Raw genomic sequence first — 16,412 nt, forward strand, 5'->3', positions numbered from 1 at the left:
ACATGGCATGCACAAATGTATGTTTAGTGACATTGCAAAGCCAGGATTTGCTCCTGGGGAGCTTTCAGTCCACTCCCAACTCTGCCCCATAATGGAGTCCCATGGGTTGGACCCTTATTCTGAATGATGGAGTTGTTTTGTTTCTTGTTTTTTCCTCATGTCAGCAGTTTCAGATCAGCAGGTGGGGCTGTGAGGATGCTCTGCAAAACAACCTTGCTCCATTCAGCTCAGGGTCAAAAAGGGTTGGGTCCTACCCAACCAAGTCACAGGTACATGTCACTTCTCACCCCGTGCCATCTCCTGAGCCCCTTCAAACCTCATGCCAGAGCCAAATTAACTGGTTACCTTGCAGAAAACTAAGGAGAAAAAAAAACTCCAAAGCTTTGATAGGTTTTTCTGTAACTGTGAGCCAAACAGAAACAAGGCAGCTCTCACCTGAGGAGACACAGGGGATGCTGAGGCTGAGAGTGGTGGGATGTGAGATGTTTGTGAAATGGGGATGCCCTGAGGCACTCTGCAGCCCAGTAAACCAGACCTGTTTCCCAACACCATCCTGCTCTGAGGACTGAAGGCTGCACCCCTCTTCCCCAGGACACCGGCAGGACTAGCTCCACGTAAACCCCCTCCCCTCTGACTCAGCCCTAATGCTATGCTCAGCTTTTCATCTCTCCTTCCTTCGGCAACTCAGCTCACTTTTCCTCACTCCCCCTTGGCTGACCGGCTGCTCAGTATTGCTCCACACACCCAGCTGGCAGCACCAGCTCCCCCCAGCACTCCTGAAAAATGTGTCCACACCCACCTGAGTTCGGGATACAGCCTCCCCTTCCCCTGCCATGATTTCTGGAGCTCAAGCACCCTGTGTGTATCTCTGAGAAGTCTGAAAGCTTTGGGGCACATATGGGCATTACAGGAAGGTGCTGGAAGATGGTCAGAGCTCAGGGTGCTCTGCAAGCACTGCAGCTCAGAGAGCAGATATTATTCCTGCTATGAGTCATTTATTTGACAAGACAAAGAACCAGGGTGAGAAAACACACCTGAAAGGAAGTCTTGGCTGCTATGCAATGACAGTACGAGATTCCCCTTCTTCAGTGGCTTTTCCAACTCAGTTGGGACACAAAAGGTGTGGGATGGATGGAAAGGGCCAGAAAAGGCCATACAAGCAAGGGGTGTATGGCAGCCCCAGCAGGCTTTGCAGATGGAAGTTATCTTAGAATACTTTGGGTTTGCTCCTCTTCTGAGGATCTCTTTCTCAACGTGGGTGGATGAGCCATCAGCTGCAAGGACAGGAGGATGTTACTGTTCAGGCCCTTTGCAGCACTACAAGCAAATCTGGTCCAGGTTCATTAATCAGCAAGGTGAGTGTATGGAGATACAATGGTTGTTTGTTTTTGGAAGACCTGCTCTTGGCAGTAGACGGCACATACCAGAATAGGTGTATCACTGCTCCTACACACTCACAGTGAAGCAGGGAGTCAACTCTGCTCCCCAGAAGTGGGCAGCCACAGCTGTGATCACACCAGCCCTAAGGCTGGACACAGTGAGAAGACCCAACACCACTGTCAGAACTGACAGCATGAGAGGCAACTCTGCTCTGGAAGCACCTGAGCTCTGCCAGTGGCCCCCAGCCAATATGGGTAGCTTTCTCCTTGTAAGTAGCCCAGACTTTAATTACACCTGGTTTATAAGCACGGGCACAACGCCACACAGGGAGGTTATGTGCCATTACACCTTGCCCTAAGGGTGTCCTGACCTGGGTCTCCACAACCCTGGAGATTCCTGCACTGCTGAGGCTCTGCCCTCCACCCCTCCAACCCTGGCCAGCTGAGCACAGGGTTGAAGATGCATGGCGTTGCAGGTGATGCTTTACTTACTCTTTTATACTCATACAAAATTAATAATTGACTCCTAACAGTTGAGGTTTGTAGGGCTTTACCAGTTTGAAGAGTCAGGGGGTGCCATTTTGCCCAGAAGTGGATTCTGAATTGATTTTTATTTTAAATCTTTCCTTTTCTGCAGCAAATATCAATATTTCTGTGCTTTGTCCCAAAGTTCAGTAAAGAAAGTACAGAACTTTTGATATTTTCTGTGGAAGTGCAAATTGAATTTCCATACTTCTGCCTTGCTTACAGGCTCTAAAAGTTTAAAAACCTTTTAAACCAAGGTTTTGGGTTTTGATTTGAAGAAGGGGTAGAAGACAATGCTTAATTACATTTAGCTCCAAAAGATGTCTTAAATTTTTACAGAGACCTTTCAAACTGTAAAACAAAACAAAATAAACTCAGATAAGGATATAATATTCCTTTTCCCTCAGGATGCCTGAAAACTGCACAACACAAATCTAACCCTGAATAAAAGTTGCTTGAATTGCCTCTTCTCTGAGAAATGCAGAAGAAAACTGCTGTAAGAAGTGTTACACGGGGCTCTTCAACTGCTGGTCCACTTCTTCAAGCTGCCTTGAAAAAAAAAAGGAAAAAGTCAATTGTGTAAGTAAATCAGCTCTCCTCCTAATGAGTGACCAAGTGACTCTTCCCCACCGGGACCGGGCAGAGCAGACAGCAGCCGGTGCCGCTCTCCCCGGCCACTTTGGGGTTTTAAAGGCTTTGGGAAGGAGTCGATGGGGAGCGAGTGCCGGACCCGGGTGTGCAGAGCCGTGGCTCGGGCTGCCCCCGCCCGCCCCGTCCAGCTCCAGCGATGGCTTTTCTTGCCCAAAACCTGCGACTTCGGCGCTCGCCGGTAATGAAAGAAAGTGACATGTTGGAAGGAGTGGAGTTGGGGGGGGGGCGGAGGAAGGGCTCTGCTGCTCCTAGGGCGGGCTTTCTCAGGCTTGATCCATGGAGCACGCCCCTTTTAAATTGAGTCCCGGCAGCTCTCCCCCCGGCAGGGCGGAAAGCGAGGGAGAGCAGGCAGGCGGGCGGGCGGGCGGCTCCCCCGTCCCGGCCCGTCGGTCCCGACCCCGGCCCGTCCGCCCCCGCGCACCATGCGCGGCCCCCGGCGCCCCGCGCGCCGCCGGCCCGCCCGCCCCTAGCGCCGCCCGGCTCCCGCGCCTTCCCCCGGCAGCGCTCCGGGGGCGGAAGGGGGGAACACAGGGGCGAAGAGAAAAAAAAAAAAAAATTAAAAGAGGGAAAGGGAGGAAAAAGGAGGAGAAGGAGCGGAGCGCGGGGAAGGCTGCTCCTCCGAGGACAGCGCGCAGCACCATGCAGCTGGCGCCGCTGGCGCTGGCACTCACCACGCTCTTCATCGACGGCTTGAGGACGGGAGCGAGGAGGCAGAAGCTGCACCCCAGGCAAGGTAAGGGGGTGCTCGGGGAGGGGCGCGGGGGGTGCTGCGGGGCTCGGCCACCTCACTCAGCGGCATGTGCGTCTGTCCCCTCGCAGCCCAGCTGCTGGAGAAGCTCAGCGAGTACGAGATCGTGACTCCTACCCGGGTGAATGAGTTCGGTGAGCCCTTCCCCACCGATGTCCACTTCAGGCGGCGCCGGCGGAGCACCAGCGCTGCCCCCGACGCCTGGACGGCGGCCGCCGCCGCCTCCCCCAAGGCGCACTACAGGCTGTCCGCCTTCGGGCAGCAGTTCCTCTTCAACCTGACGGCCAGCTCGGCCTTCATCGCCCCGCTCTTCACCGTCAGCCTCCTGGGAGAGCCTACCGCGGACCAGCGGCACCTCTACGCCGAGGCGGCCGACGCCGACGTGAAGCACTGCTTCTACCGGGGGCACGTTAATGCCCGGCCTCGGCTCACCGCCGTCATCAGTCTCTGCTCCGGGATGGTGAGCCCCGCGCCCGGCCGCGGCGCCGGCCCCGCCCCGCTGAGGGCCAGGGGCGGAAGAGCCGAGGAGGAGCGGGAGGAGCGGGCCGAGGGAGGGTGGGCAGAGAGAGTGGGGCCCGCCCCTTCCCCTAACAGCGGCCGGCCGCTCCCGCCCGCCCCGGCCGGGGGTTTCTCTCGCGCCGCGCTTGTTCCGTCGGGCTGCGCGGTGCGCTCCTCCTGCTCCGCGGGTTTTGGGGGAATAAATACCACCCACCGACAGCCCGTGGGACGATCCGCGGGTCAGACCCGGGCACGGACCGCCGCCTGTCCCTGGCATGCCGATGAGGGCTGGCTGCGGGTTTCCCAGCAGCGCTGGCCCGGAGGCACCCAGCACCCCGGGGCAGGGCCATGTCCCGGTCCCTGGCACGCCAGCCGGGTGCCCTTCGGTGCAGGGATGTTGGCACCGCGGTGAGCAGAAGCTCCTAAAAGGGCTGACTCTTCTGTGTGCCCTGGTGCCCTTCAGCCCCACGGGATGCCAATCCCAGGGGCTCCCCGGAGGGTTCTGCTGGCTTCATTCAGTCCAGGAATTCCCCTATGAGCATGTGTTCACCTAGGCTTGGGCACATGTGTGTGTGGCTTCCCTCCCAGGTACTGGGCATGGATCTCAGTATGGGATGGATGCAGAACGTTTTGTCTTCAGTATTTTTTATTTACCCGCCAAGTATCTGCATTCATAGTTGTATGCAACTGGAGTGTTGATGTATTTTCCTAAGCAGGGATTTCACTGGCTGGACACCTACCTCCCTCTGGTCCTTACACGTGGGTTTAAAGCCTGTCTCAGGGAGATGCTGTATGAAACCAGCACATGATGGGGTTGTGCTGGGCACAACCAGCACATGATGGGTTGCATGCGGCAGCACCATCACCCTTCAGACAGGGCTGGCTTGGTTAGCATCACTGGTACAGGGACAGGTCTGGCAGACGTTCCCCTCTCATGCTCCCTGCCTGCGAGTTAGTAATTAGCCCTCTGTAAGCTCCGGTGAGATGGCTGCAGGGAGCAGTGTAGCCCAGGGTGGGTGCCAGAGGTGTGACCAAAGCTGGAGCTCCAGCCGGTGCCTTCACAGGAGTCACAGAGATCTGGGCACACCTCCCTGGTTAATTGCTCATTTTGTGGGATAGTGCTGTGCTCGGTGGTTTGTCATCTCCCAAAGCTGACCTCCTGTTCCTCTTTCTGGTCTCTCTCAGCTAGGCACATTCAAGTCTGATGATGGGGACTATTTTGTAGAGCCACTGCTATCGCTTGAGGAGCAGGAGTATGAAGAAGAGCACAGTAAACCACATCTTGTCTACCGACACCGGACACCTCCAACTAACTCTTCAGGGGACAGGCAGACCTGCAATACTCCAGGTACTCATTTTGTCGCTGCCTTGGATGACTTGATACTTGCAAGTACTATTTGCAGTTAAAAGTCAGTTGGTTAGTGTGGGACAGAAGGGATGTGGAATTGAGGGACCCCTCCAGAAATGATGCTGTGAGTGCTAGGACCAGGCTTGGTGCTGTCCTGGAGAGATGTAGTGTGCCTGTGCTTTCTAGGAATTGGTTATAAGGAAGTTGCGGTCAGAAAAAATGTTGCAGTTTCCCTTTCATTCCTGCTGTAAAGCTGGCAAGAAAACTTTTGGTCTGTCTTGCCTTAAATATCCTATGAGCATTTAAACTTTTCTGTTCCCTCCTACATGTAGTTCCCAACCATGCTAATCTGATACACTCTCTATCTGATACTCTGTCCTTTAAATTACATCCTTCTGTCTTGGTCTTGCTGTGCTCCTGGTCTTCCCACCACAAATCTGGCTGTGAGTTGCAATGTCTCACTTCTTTCTAGTGGAAATGAGGAGGTCCTGACACCAACCCTGACAGTTCTTCCTTTATTAATCACTTTTCCATGGTTCATTTTCAAAGGCTTTTTTTTTTTTGTCATGGCCCTTCCTCCACCAGCACCATCTCCCTGACCTCCTTGCTCCCTCTTTCTAGTCTTTGCACATATGAAAGAGCACAAGCCTTTTTATCTAGCCTTCATGTGCCTTGATGAGCAATAGCCTTGCTCTTACTGTCCCTATTATCTGCAGTGGCCTCCTGCTGCTCTCTGCTTCCTTGACTTCCTGATGTTCACAACTAATCCTCTCCTTTGGCAGCGAATACCTAAATTTTCTCTCAAGAAGCTTATTCCTTCGGTCTCCTGTTTCACCTGCTGTTTTGCCCTCCTCCTTTGGGCTGCAGAAAGATCTACAGGAGCTTTAGAGCCTAAACAGAGTAGACCTTGACTGGGTTCCCTTGCGGGCTGCAAGCTGCTCATATGCTGCAAAGTAGGTGGAGTTGCTCAGGGAATTAAGGTGCCACTGGAGGAGAAGTGTGGTGCCCAAATTGGGCTGCAGTTGGCATGCGTGACTTCTTTGGCATCCATGACTGTGGATCATGGCTGTGCTGTTGAGCTGTCAGTCTGTTCAGCTTGCACTGATCATGCTAAGTCCAAAGATGCTCTGATGCTCTGTGACCAGCCAGAGCAACACATGTTTCTTCTAGCAGATGTGTGGATCCAAGTCCACATGCAATATGTGCCAGGGGTACAATGGTACCTCTCACAAGGCTGTCATTGTTTGTTCTTCCAAGGGTTGCTGCTGGAATATGCCATTCTGGTTTCTCTCTTCCAGCTGTTTCTGCTCCCTTCTTTGAGATCAGATGCAGGAGACTCAGAACAGTTGGAAAGAAACACGGAATCTGGCACATTGCATCAGTAGCCCTTGGAGGAACGGAGCAGCAGATCACAGGACTCATTGAATCAAAGGTAGCTGGGAGGGCTCTGAATTTTGCTTGTGGACTTGACTCTGTGCTGCTGTAACAGACTGTTGTATTTCACCCTGCTGTGTAATAGTTCCCATTTAGGGTATTTTTCCTCTGTATCATAATTTGCAAGAATAAGACTCCATCTGTGATTTTACCAATGTGGTGTATATCTCTTCCCTGTCTGTTCCAATATGCTTTTCTTCTTGCTTGTCTTTGTTTTCTTGCTCTTCTCAATTGTTCTATTTAGTGGAGAGAAGAGTTCTTATCTCTCAAATACAGGCTTAAGTGTTCCAGCTAGGCATGGCAGTCTTATTTGTCCTCCTGTCCTCTTTCTCTCCATTTCTCCCTCTTTACCATCTCTTCTTTATGTCATTGTCCAATCTTTTGAAAAGGAATGATGCTATGGTCATATGTGTATGGTGAACAAGTCTTGGTTATTTCATTTAAGGAGCAAGTTCAGAGCAGCTTGAGCAATGCTGAACCTTGGCATCCTCCCTGCAGTTATGTCTGGTGAGAGAAGGTGTCTCGCATGTCTTTGCAGCAGAGGTGAACATGCAAAATCTAGCATCACTCACTGTTTTGGACAAGGTGTATCTCTCACTCCTGCCAGAGAAAAGAATGGTTTCATGACAATTTGGGAGTTAGTCATAGCTGTAGGTTATTGTATGAATCCAGTCTTTTGTCAGAAGAACGTGTTGAACAGTGCCTTTGCATGGCAGGTTTCTGGCAGGGGTGGAAATTTACTCGAAGAGGAAATTCATGTGAGGGAAATCCAAGGTTCCCACCCTGTGGTGAGCAAGGGACCCCATGTTGCTGGGCAGTGATACTATTAAGAATGACTTTCTGATAGTCATCTTCCTGGAAATTATTAATAAGCAACATACCGGTGTGCCCTTGCCATGATGATGTAATTCTAGACTTCTTGAGCTATTGAGGAAAGTTTCCCTTGTGAATTGGTGAATAGATTGAGAAAAAGCTTTCATTTGCAACAGTCTCCCTCATCTTAATTTTAGTTTTCAGCTTCCCCAGATCAGCTTAGAAAACCAGGTATTTGCTTTTGTTAAGTTTTAATTAGCAGTTTCTGATAACAATTTCAGGTCCTCTTAAATAAAAGATACTCTGCAGGTGTTCTGGAAAAAGATCTTTTTCCTCTGAACACTGATGGATATCGAATGGAAGTTGTGCTCTGCAGATGAACTTTCATAGCACAGCACTGGGGTCTCTGGCAATGCATTTCAGCTGTCTGGCATACAGCTCAGCCACTGCAATAAAAACTTTGGACAGAGTTTTCCTTGGGGTAACAGGTTAATGTAGTTTCAGTCATAGGAAATGGTGCATTTTCCTCTCCATCTTTCCTTTTAGTTAGTGCTGTGAATCAGTTTGTCATCTGGCTGGGAATCTGGCAGAATAATTAGCTGTGTTTTACTGAATAGCCCTGATGAGATGAGGACTTCGCCAGGCCGACAGTGTGATGTCACAATAGGTGCAGTACCATTACCACCCATCGCTTCAGTACAGCAAGCTCTTCCGATCCCAGTTATGAAATATCCGCTTTTTTGAGGTGGAGGAGAAAGACAAAAGAAATTGTGATCCTAAAAAGAAAAAAAGGAAGTGGCTCATTGCGAGACTGGAGAGCGGAGCTTTCCTGCGCTCCATGGAGGAACAATCTGACTCCAATGATAAAAGGCGTGGAGCTGCATCCTGTGTCTGTGAGCCAGCCGCCTTTCGGAGGCCAACAGCACCTCCCCGAGCCCCCATCCAGTGGGATCTTCTGCCAGGAGCAGACCAGTGAGCCTTTTCTCTGTGAAACCCTCAAGGTTTGGTCTTGCAGAGAGATGTTCAGCTCCAGATGCCAATAGGACACTGCCTTCGGTCATCACTTAAATAAACCACTTCAGGCCACCTCTAGCTCTGCGTCTTATGTCCATTTCTGCTGCTTCTCCTTTCTTTCATATTTCCCATGGTTTTTGTCACTGATGCATGTATATACATATTTATATGAACATTTTGGTTGTTGACTTCTCTGGAGCTCTTGTCTTCCAGTTTTGTTGGGGTCTGTGATAGCTTTAGCTTTTTACTGAATCTTCCCAGTCATTCTGTCTGTTGGCCACCCCTTATTCTTAGAGAGATGTAGCCTCCGTCTGCCTGGTGGCACTGAGCCACAATTCTCCTGTGTCCGTGAGTATAATTGCAAGAATTGTGCCTTTTTGCTGCCCCACTTCTTCTGCCTGCCCAGCTCCTGTTGCAAATTCTGCATGGCTTTTAGTGTGATCCTGCTCCAGGACTCCTGACTAAACTTTTTTGAGCAGCTCCATCTTTTTGCCTACTGCCTTCATTTGGCTAATTCGTGCTTCCCATTTCCATCCCTGCTTCATTAGTTAAATACCTCTCTGTTCTTGCCTCATTGCTTATAATTCTTTTATATTCAGGACCCACCTGGGGCTGAGATGAGTAAACCAAGGATTGAATGTATAGTGAGTGTGAGCTGCTCCCATGATTTGCTGCTGGTCAGCTATGCCCATCTAAAGACTGGCATTGGACCTGGGCTCTGGGGCTGCGTGTGAGGATCTTGCACAAAGTCCTCACTCCTTAATGAGAGCATTTAAAGCAGGAATATCCACCACGGGCAAAACTCCTCATGCAGAAGCAGCAATAACACTCTGATGGTGCCAAACTAGTAGGAAGACGATTAGAGCTGTTTCTGGAGGGGAGCCAAGAGGCTGTAGCCAACAAAGAGGCCTTGCAGCAATTCATGCTGAGGTGGTGAGGTTTTGGAAGCAGGCTCAGATGAGTGCAGGACGGAGCAGGTCTTACCTGCACCGTGCTGGCTGTGCCCCCCTCTGATGCTGGCAGAGGTGGGAAAGCCCAGTGACTCACCTGCTGAGGCTGCTTTCCAAAATCCACCAAGTATTATCAGTACAGATGGCTGTGGGACACAACCTGCAGGCTTAGCACATCCCAGTACCTGCCAGAAATGGGTGCAAAAGGGTTTCAAATTTGTGCCTGGTATTCTGTTGGGTGGAGAGCACATATGTGGCCAGGCACAGCAGCTCTAGAAAGGGAAGCCCCATGTACAGGTCCAGGTGAGGAGGAGAGAAGCTCTGGCTGTGAACTGTGCTGAGAAGGGTCCTATAAAAAGTACAGGAGAACCCAGTCTTGCCACTGAGCTAGCGTGACACAGCCATACTCAGTAATGTGTCACTGATTTTTCAGTTGCATTAATGAGTAATTTGTAATAGATTATCCTTTCATAGTAACTCTAACAACCTTTCCCAGTGATTGTGACACTGGGGAACCACCAGAGCAGAGGAGTGCTGCCCTATATCTCAAGCAAGCAGATGCCTTGTGCTGCCAGCTCGATGATTGTGATCTTGTTTCTTCATGATAATTAGCACCTGCCTGCTCTCCAAATGCCTCCCAGTTGCATGGGAAGTCACTGGTGAACCCATGGCACAAGCAGGACATGGTCCTGTCATCATGCTCCATGTGCTTGGAAAGGGTGGTCAGGTTGAGGTTGCCAGGATGTGGGTTTATTAGTGTGTTATCAGTGCCATGAGCAGGGAGGAGACCTGGGGAAGGATGTGATGGGGATCTGGTACTGTGGCTAAAGCCTGGCTTTGTAGTGTGGTCTTTCATTGGTGCAGGGAGGGGATGAGCTTTGCTCCCTGCTCAAGTTGTGGGTCTAGGTGTGTTCACAGTGTTACTGTTGGCAATGGAGTGGAATGGGGCCAGTGGTGGAAAATTTCCTGCTGGAAAACAGAGTCACAGAATGGTTCTACAGACCCTTTGTATGTGTTATATCCTTACTTTGTAGCAGTTTTGAGGTAGAAACTTTGAATTCCTTTTCCACAGGACTCATTGTTTGTACTGTTGTGAGTGGTCCATGGTGAAAACTCAGATTCTTTGCACTTGGACTGTTGCTCTAGAGCCCTTTTGTATTTTTGCTGTTTCTTTTGGACTCTGTCTTGCTTCCAACTGTGTCCCTTTTTTTTGTTTTCAACTCCTTCATCCAGGACAATTTTGCATTCTAGGTGTCTGGTTTCCAGGCAGGTCTTCAGGCAAATTCTGTACTGCTGAGTGTCACGTAACCCCAGGGTTGCAGGAGATCTGCAGGGAGGTTTTCTTAAGCCTTTATTTCCAGGTTGAGCAATCCTTGAGCTGTTTCAAGAGTCTGTTTAAGCTGTCAGCTTTGCTTTTGGCCTCAGGGTAAAACACTGACTTCGTTCTTTCCATCAGAAAAGTTTCTTATCTTAAAGAAGTGGATTGTAATTTTTAGTCAGGTAGTAATTATTCCAGGTTTCCTTCCCTCCCAAAATCGGTGAAGAAGAGAGTTACATCACAAGTCCCATATGTTAATGTAATTAATTCTATTTCTAGCTCCCTATTGATGTAGCAGCACAGTAAGAGCCAACTGGTATTTGGTCAGATGGGCCTGGGAGGTCAAGCACAAGCTTTTCCCATGCTGAGTTGGGGAAGGGATCCATCAGCAATGTTGGAAATATCTTGTGATGTTGGCAAGTTAAGTAAGTGAAATAGACTGACTTCAGTTAAAAAAAAATGTATTACAGTCAATGATACAGATCCCATAACTAGTTTTGGTTTAAGATTCCTCAGTGTGAGATATAAGCAAGGTGCATACATTTTGTTGTTACTCTTAGTATTGAAAATGTATCAAGTATCCATCTGGCACCCTAAAGGTGTAAGACTTAAGATTGTGAGTAAACAAATTATTGTTGATTGGTTATTATTTTGCAATTAAAACAGGTTAAGTGAACAGGGTTAAATTATTCTCCTGGAATCACAATGGATGTACTTGCAATTTTGCATCTACTTTTACCTCATCTGTATGGACATCCACTGAAGGAAGACAGTGGGAGAAGGTGGGGGGGAATCACTTTGGTGTTTTGTGTCTGTTCCCTATGGCGTATACTACTGAAAATAAACAGGCTGACTATTCTGTGACTTCTTTTCCCACATGTCTGTAATGTCATTATGAACATCCCTATGGCAAATTGCTGGAAAATTCCTTTTTTTTTCTAACGGGATATTTTATCTTTTACTGAGTGTCAGTACAAAGTTGTGGTCTCAGTGTTGTTCTTGTTGACATGGTACCTCATACGTGTCCCTAGACACAAGTGTGAAGCACAGGTTGGTGTACTTGTGACTGCTGTGCATGGGAAGTTGCCTGAAGAGCAAGTGTGGGAGTTCTGTAAGATGATCTTGAATCATTTTTTGCTGCATGCTCAGCTCATGTGTTAGTATCTCCTTTCTTAAAGAAGCAATTTATTATTTTGTTCATTAGTCTACTTTCTGTCTACTGTGCAAAATTGATAGCTTTCATGTACAACTTTTTACCTTAGGCAGAAAAATAATCTTTCAGGCTGGAATGCATTCTGATATTCATCACCAGGAAAGGAAACATCTAGAGTATGTGTGGTCTTTGGTGTATCATGGTATAAACCAGAGAACGTTTTATTACCAAGGGAAGTTGGCGCTCACTTTAAGTCCATGGTTCTCAGTGTTCTAGTTCAAGTGGTGAGAAGAAAGGCAGGGTCATGCAAATTACCTCATGCAAATCTCTCTGAGATAGAGCTGTAGATATATAGAAATGTAGATAGAGATAGAAAACATTTTGATATAGAATTAAGACAGAACCAGGGCTAGAAAAATCCTTTGGGTGCAGCTTAGGACCTGTTTGTGTCCTAAAGAGGAGTCAGTTTCCATTCCATTGCTTGGCAAGAAGAGCCAAAAAATGTGGTTTGATTTCAGCCAGTCTGATCTTTGCATGAAGGAAAATCCATTTTGCCTCTCCCTTCTGTTTCCCCAGTGATGGCAGTCACTGTTTTACCAGCCACAGGCAGCAAATCCAGCCAGGCAGCTGGAGCTGGAGCTTGTACTGGAGCTTTTGGCCAGGGTTTGCTCCTGTAGAGTCAAGGGAGACAGGTCACATACTGACTGACTGCCTGAGGGAAGCTCAGCTGAATTTTGGTCTGTTTTATGGAGGTGTGCAATAAATAATTAACTTCCAAACGATAGTTTTAGTATCTGTGCAGCTGGATCAGAGCAGTGCTAGAAGTGTTGCGGGCCAGCCAGTGAGCAGTAAATTTTGTTAAAAATCCTAGGTCATGCATTCAGAAAAGTTATGATAAGTTGGTTTGAAAGGATCCCACTTCTTTTCTAGCAGGGAGATGTTAATGTTGTTAGCTCGAGAAAGAGATTCTTTTCCCCTTCTCCTGCTCTCTCGCTTTTTTTTTTTTTTTTTTGCTGCTATGTGCAGCTTTTATGAACTTGGAGCTGAACTGGAATTGCTTGAATTGTTACATGTCTTACTTAATTGTGCAAATTGCTTTCTATTCCAAGGACTAGTTAACGTAGAAATGGAAAGGATTAGGACTGTTGTGATAAGCAATCATTCCTTCTTTAAGTTTTTGGGTTTAGTATAACAATAGCTACTATTTCAAAAGCTGATCCTGAGTCTGCCCTGTCACCCTTTCATGCAGGCAAAGTACTCACATAGGGTCTGAGTCTTCCCTGCCCTCTTTCTTGTGATAGATCCAAAGTACATTAACCAGCAGGAAACATCCATAAATCAACTGAATGGGTTCTGGGCTGAGGCTTCTTGCTCAAGCAAAAATAAATGGCATGAGTGGGAAGATGCCATCAGGAAGGAATATCCCTTTCACAGGACTGGGTCTCCTTTGTAAGTCCCACATAACAAGGAAGGAACCAAACAGAAAAAAATTTAAGATGCAGCTCCAGGTCTGTCTAAAGACAGTGAAAAGAGCATAGATTGTCTTAGTCAAGTGTGCAGTAAAATGGACATTATTCCAGCATTTACCTGCCTCTCAAATGAATATGACCTGTAGAATCAGTGCATGGGCTTGCCTCATACTTGAATTATTGAACTGTAGTTTGCGTGGTTTTAAAGGGTTTTCTACAAATTAAAAAAAAAAAAGTTTTGTTTCTTAAACCCATCCAGTGGCTGCCATGGGTAAGTACATGTGGTTCAAGTCATTGCAAAGATTGCAGGCTTGCCAAGCAAACCATTTTTTTTCCTGATTTCTGTTGCTATGTTAACACAATAGAAAAAAATAAAAAAGGGAAAACAAGGTGGAAAAGTATCACACCCTTTTTTGGTGCTGTGCGTGTCAGTAGGAAGCTGGCGCTGCAAAATTGCAGGGCTTTTGTTTAATGTGAGAGATTTTCCCTTCTGCCTGATGGAAGGGCAGCACGTTGCACCATTCAGTGAGAGCAGTGCTGTTGAGGCCATTGTAATGGAGCAGGATATCAACAGCATCAGGCACACAGAGTCCTGGCACTGCCTGTGTGCAGCTCCCATTAACGTGGTCAGCGTTTTACGGATGGGTTGAGAGCAGTTCACAGCCATTAGCATTTAATTTTTTACAGGTGAGTGCTCACCATCTACATGAAAAAAGATGAGTGAAGATAACAGTTCACTACTAAAGTCCAGGAGTGGCTTTCCATGCAGTGCATCCCCATCACTGGTTTTCCAGTAACCAGGCTGGCAAACACCCAATACGTGACCTGTCCAAATAGCATGCTGCGAGTGTTGGAGTCACTTTGTGCCTGGAAAAAATTAGGTTGTTTTTGAAGGGATGATGTGTCTGACTTGATTTGTGTGCTGGATGGGGGAAGAACACTGATACCGTACCACCACTTGGCAGCATTAGGTTAATGATTGAACTTGATGATCTTAAGGGTCTTTTCCAACCTAAATGATTCCGTGACACTGTGCCAGATCTCTGCAACAAAAAGGAAAGTAGTTTTTCCTCTGTGCTGGATGTACCTGGCTGTGTTGGGCTCTGATTCCTCTGCATGATGGGCAGGTCAGGGCTCTCAGAACCAGACATGGCATTTCGTGTTGTACTCTCTGGGTTTTGGGCAGGTCTGTGAGGGTTTTTTTAGAGTGTGACACCAGCTGCAGGATTTCAATGCAGGCCAAATGAATGTCAATTAATTTCTTTTATACACCTCCTGTGTGATAGGTATCTTCAAAAAATCCTTTGCATTTCCCTCTTCTTTTGCCATCTAACTTCCCTCTGCTTAGATGTGTGGAGAAGGCACCTGAGCCTCACGGTCCCACGTGGGGCCCTGCAGAGCTCTGCCTTCTCTCCATAGCCTTGTCTTCAGCCTCACTCCAGCCCTGTTGAGCATCTCCCCATCCTTAACACGTTTTTCCTGGAGCACCTGCTCTTTTTGGAAGTTAGTTAGTTAAAAGGGAAATTTGAGTGGCTGGCTGAGGGTGCAGAGAGGAGAGGAGCTGGCTGAAGGGCTGGGGTTAGCACTTTCTCCTCAGTCTGGTCCTCTCCTCACCTTTAAGTTATTTGTATGCATAGTTGGCTTCCCAAGCTGATTGGCACTGAATGAGTCAGGATAATGTCATGGTTGCCCACGAAGCTGTGCCAGCATGAGAGCACAACCTTGCCAACACAAGGGCATTGATTAGAGCAGAGGAACTAGGGCAATCCAATTATATCCACAAATGCCATTGGCTTTCTCGAATTCTTACTCAAATAACTGCGGATTCTCTGCTGTATTAAGGTGGTCTGGACTATATCAAGAAAGAGGAATTTATAGGACTTAGTGCAGAGTAAACAGGATTTAATTCTTAACTACTCTATGGCATATTTGCACCTCGGGCAAAAGGAAAGTATTTTTCAGATAGGTAGAAGCTGGCTGATCCCCTTTGCCTGCCGTGACACTGCAGAACATACTTCTTTTTTTTGGAAGTTACTGCAAATATTCCTGAAAGGAAACTACACAGGAAAAATAACTAAGAAGTTTCCTATCATTTCAATCTTGTTTGAGCATTGAATATTCCTTTGTTCCCTAATATTATGCTTCCTCTAACCTACTCAATGGGTCAGATAAGGAAATGTGATATTTTTCACCACCATGACGAAATTAAACCAAAGCTACAAAGAACATGAGGGTTGTAGCCTGGAGTCGTAGATGAGTAGTTCAGATCTGGCTTTATATTAAATGCAGAAGTGAACAGTATTTCGTGGATGAATCACATTCAATTAGCTACTTCCTATGATGAACTGATTAAAATTAAGTGGCATCAAATAAGACTGATTTTGCTCTTACATTTAAATAATGCTATAATTACATACTAATCAGATGGTAAATCTTAATTGTACAAGTTCCATATGTTTTATTTGACTGTTCTCCCTCTTCACTTGGTCGTCTTTGTATCAGCATGGAGTATATTTTCAGGCTGCTTTTATGTTTGGCCTAATTGAATATCAAAAGCAGTATATGTGAAACTTCCTGAATTCTATTCTTTCGCCAGTGGCAGCTGTGCTATTAGATGACCTTTACCATTCCTGTAGCACAGAATAATAAAGGGAGGGGGGGAACTGAAGCCCAGCCGTGTTATTGTTAGAGACAGAAATAAATCATATATAATTGCTTTGCTATGAAGGCCAGATCCTGCCGTCCTTCATGCCTGAGTTAGAAATACAGGATTTGGACCTTTGTTTCCTGTGGTTTCCTGGCCACCTTGGACGTGCCCAGAATCCTCACACTGCCACTGCGGTGGCTAATTACCATTGCAGGGCTCCATTGCTCCTGCATGGGCTGGGAGCTGGCTCTGCTACAGGGAATGTCCACCTCTCAGTGCTACTGGCTTCCCCAGGATGGCTTTAAAAATGAAGCCTTAGATGTTGGATTACATGGTGGACTTCCACAGAGTGCTTCCCTTTCAGTTCACTGCTTGTTTGGAACAAGCCCACACAACTTTGTTGAGGTAATAGGTATTTTGACTTAGCATACACGTGGTATTAATTTTATTCACTCCAGAATGTAC

The 16,412-nt window shown here is 47.5% G+C and overlaps 1 protein-coding gene and 1 long non-coding RNA gene across 8 annotated transcripts in view; one reads left to right on the top strand and one right to left on the bottom strand.

The window, feature by feature from the left end:
- Window positions 1-1,378: 1,378 nt before the first annotated feature.
- LOC146431579 (uncharacterized) lies at window positions 1,379-3,360 on the bottom strand. Its single transcript, XR_014854698.1, has 2 exons — window positions 3,227-3,360; window positions 1,379-2,453 (listed from the first exon to the last, which is right to left on the bottom strand). It is a non-coding gene; the product is annotated as an uncharacterized LOC146431579 (long non-coding RNA).
- The window catches only part of ADAMTS9 (ADAM metallopeptidase with thrombospondin type 1 motif 9), an 81,219-nt gene continuing 67,554 nt past the window's right edge, over window positions 2,748-16,412 (top strand). For 3 of the 7 annotated variants that reach the window (XR_014854697.1, XM_085072378.1, XM_085072377.1), the window contains exons 1-3: window positions 2,748-3,288; window positions 3,375-3,763; window positions 4,987-5,149. Coding sequence is in view for 5 of the 7 variants with exons in the window: in XM_085072378.1 (XP_084928504.1) it covers window positions 2,832-3,288; window positions 3,375-3,763; window positions 4,987-5,149 (1,009 nt within the window). In the remaining 2 variants the exon portion in view is untranslated. Of the gene's footprint in view, window positions 3,289-3,374; window positions 3,764-4,986; window positions 5,150-6,447; window positions 6,582-16,412 lie in introns of those variants that run through there. The other 4 variants (XM_085072376.1, XM_085072375.1, XM_085072374.1 and 1 more) reach the window with 3 other exon arrangements.

This window comes from Lichenostomus cassidix, chromosome 12 (genome assembly GCF_008360975.1).
Source record: "Lichenostomus cassidix isolate B80296 chromosome 12, HeHo_3.0, whole genome shotgun sequence".
NCBI classification, from domain to species: Eukaryota; Metazoa; Chordata; class Aves; order Passeriformes; family Meliphagidae; genus Lichenostomus; species Lichenostomus cassidix.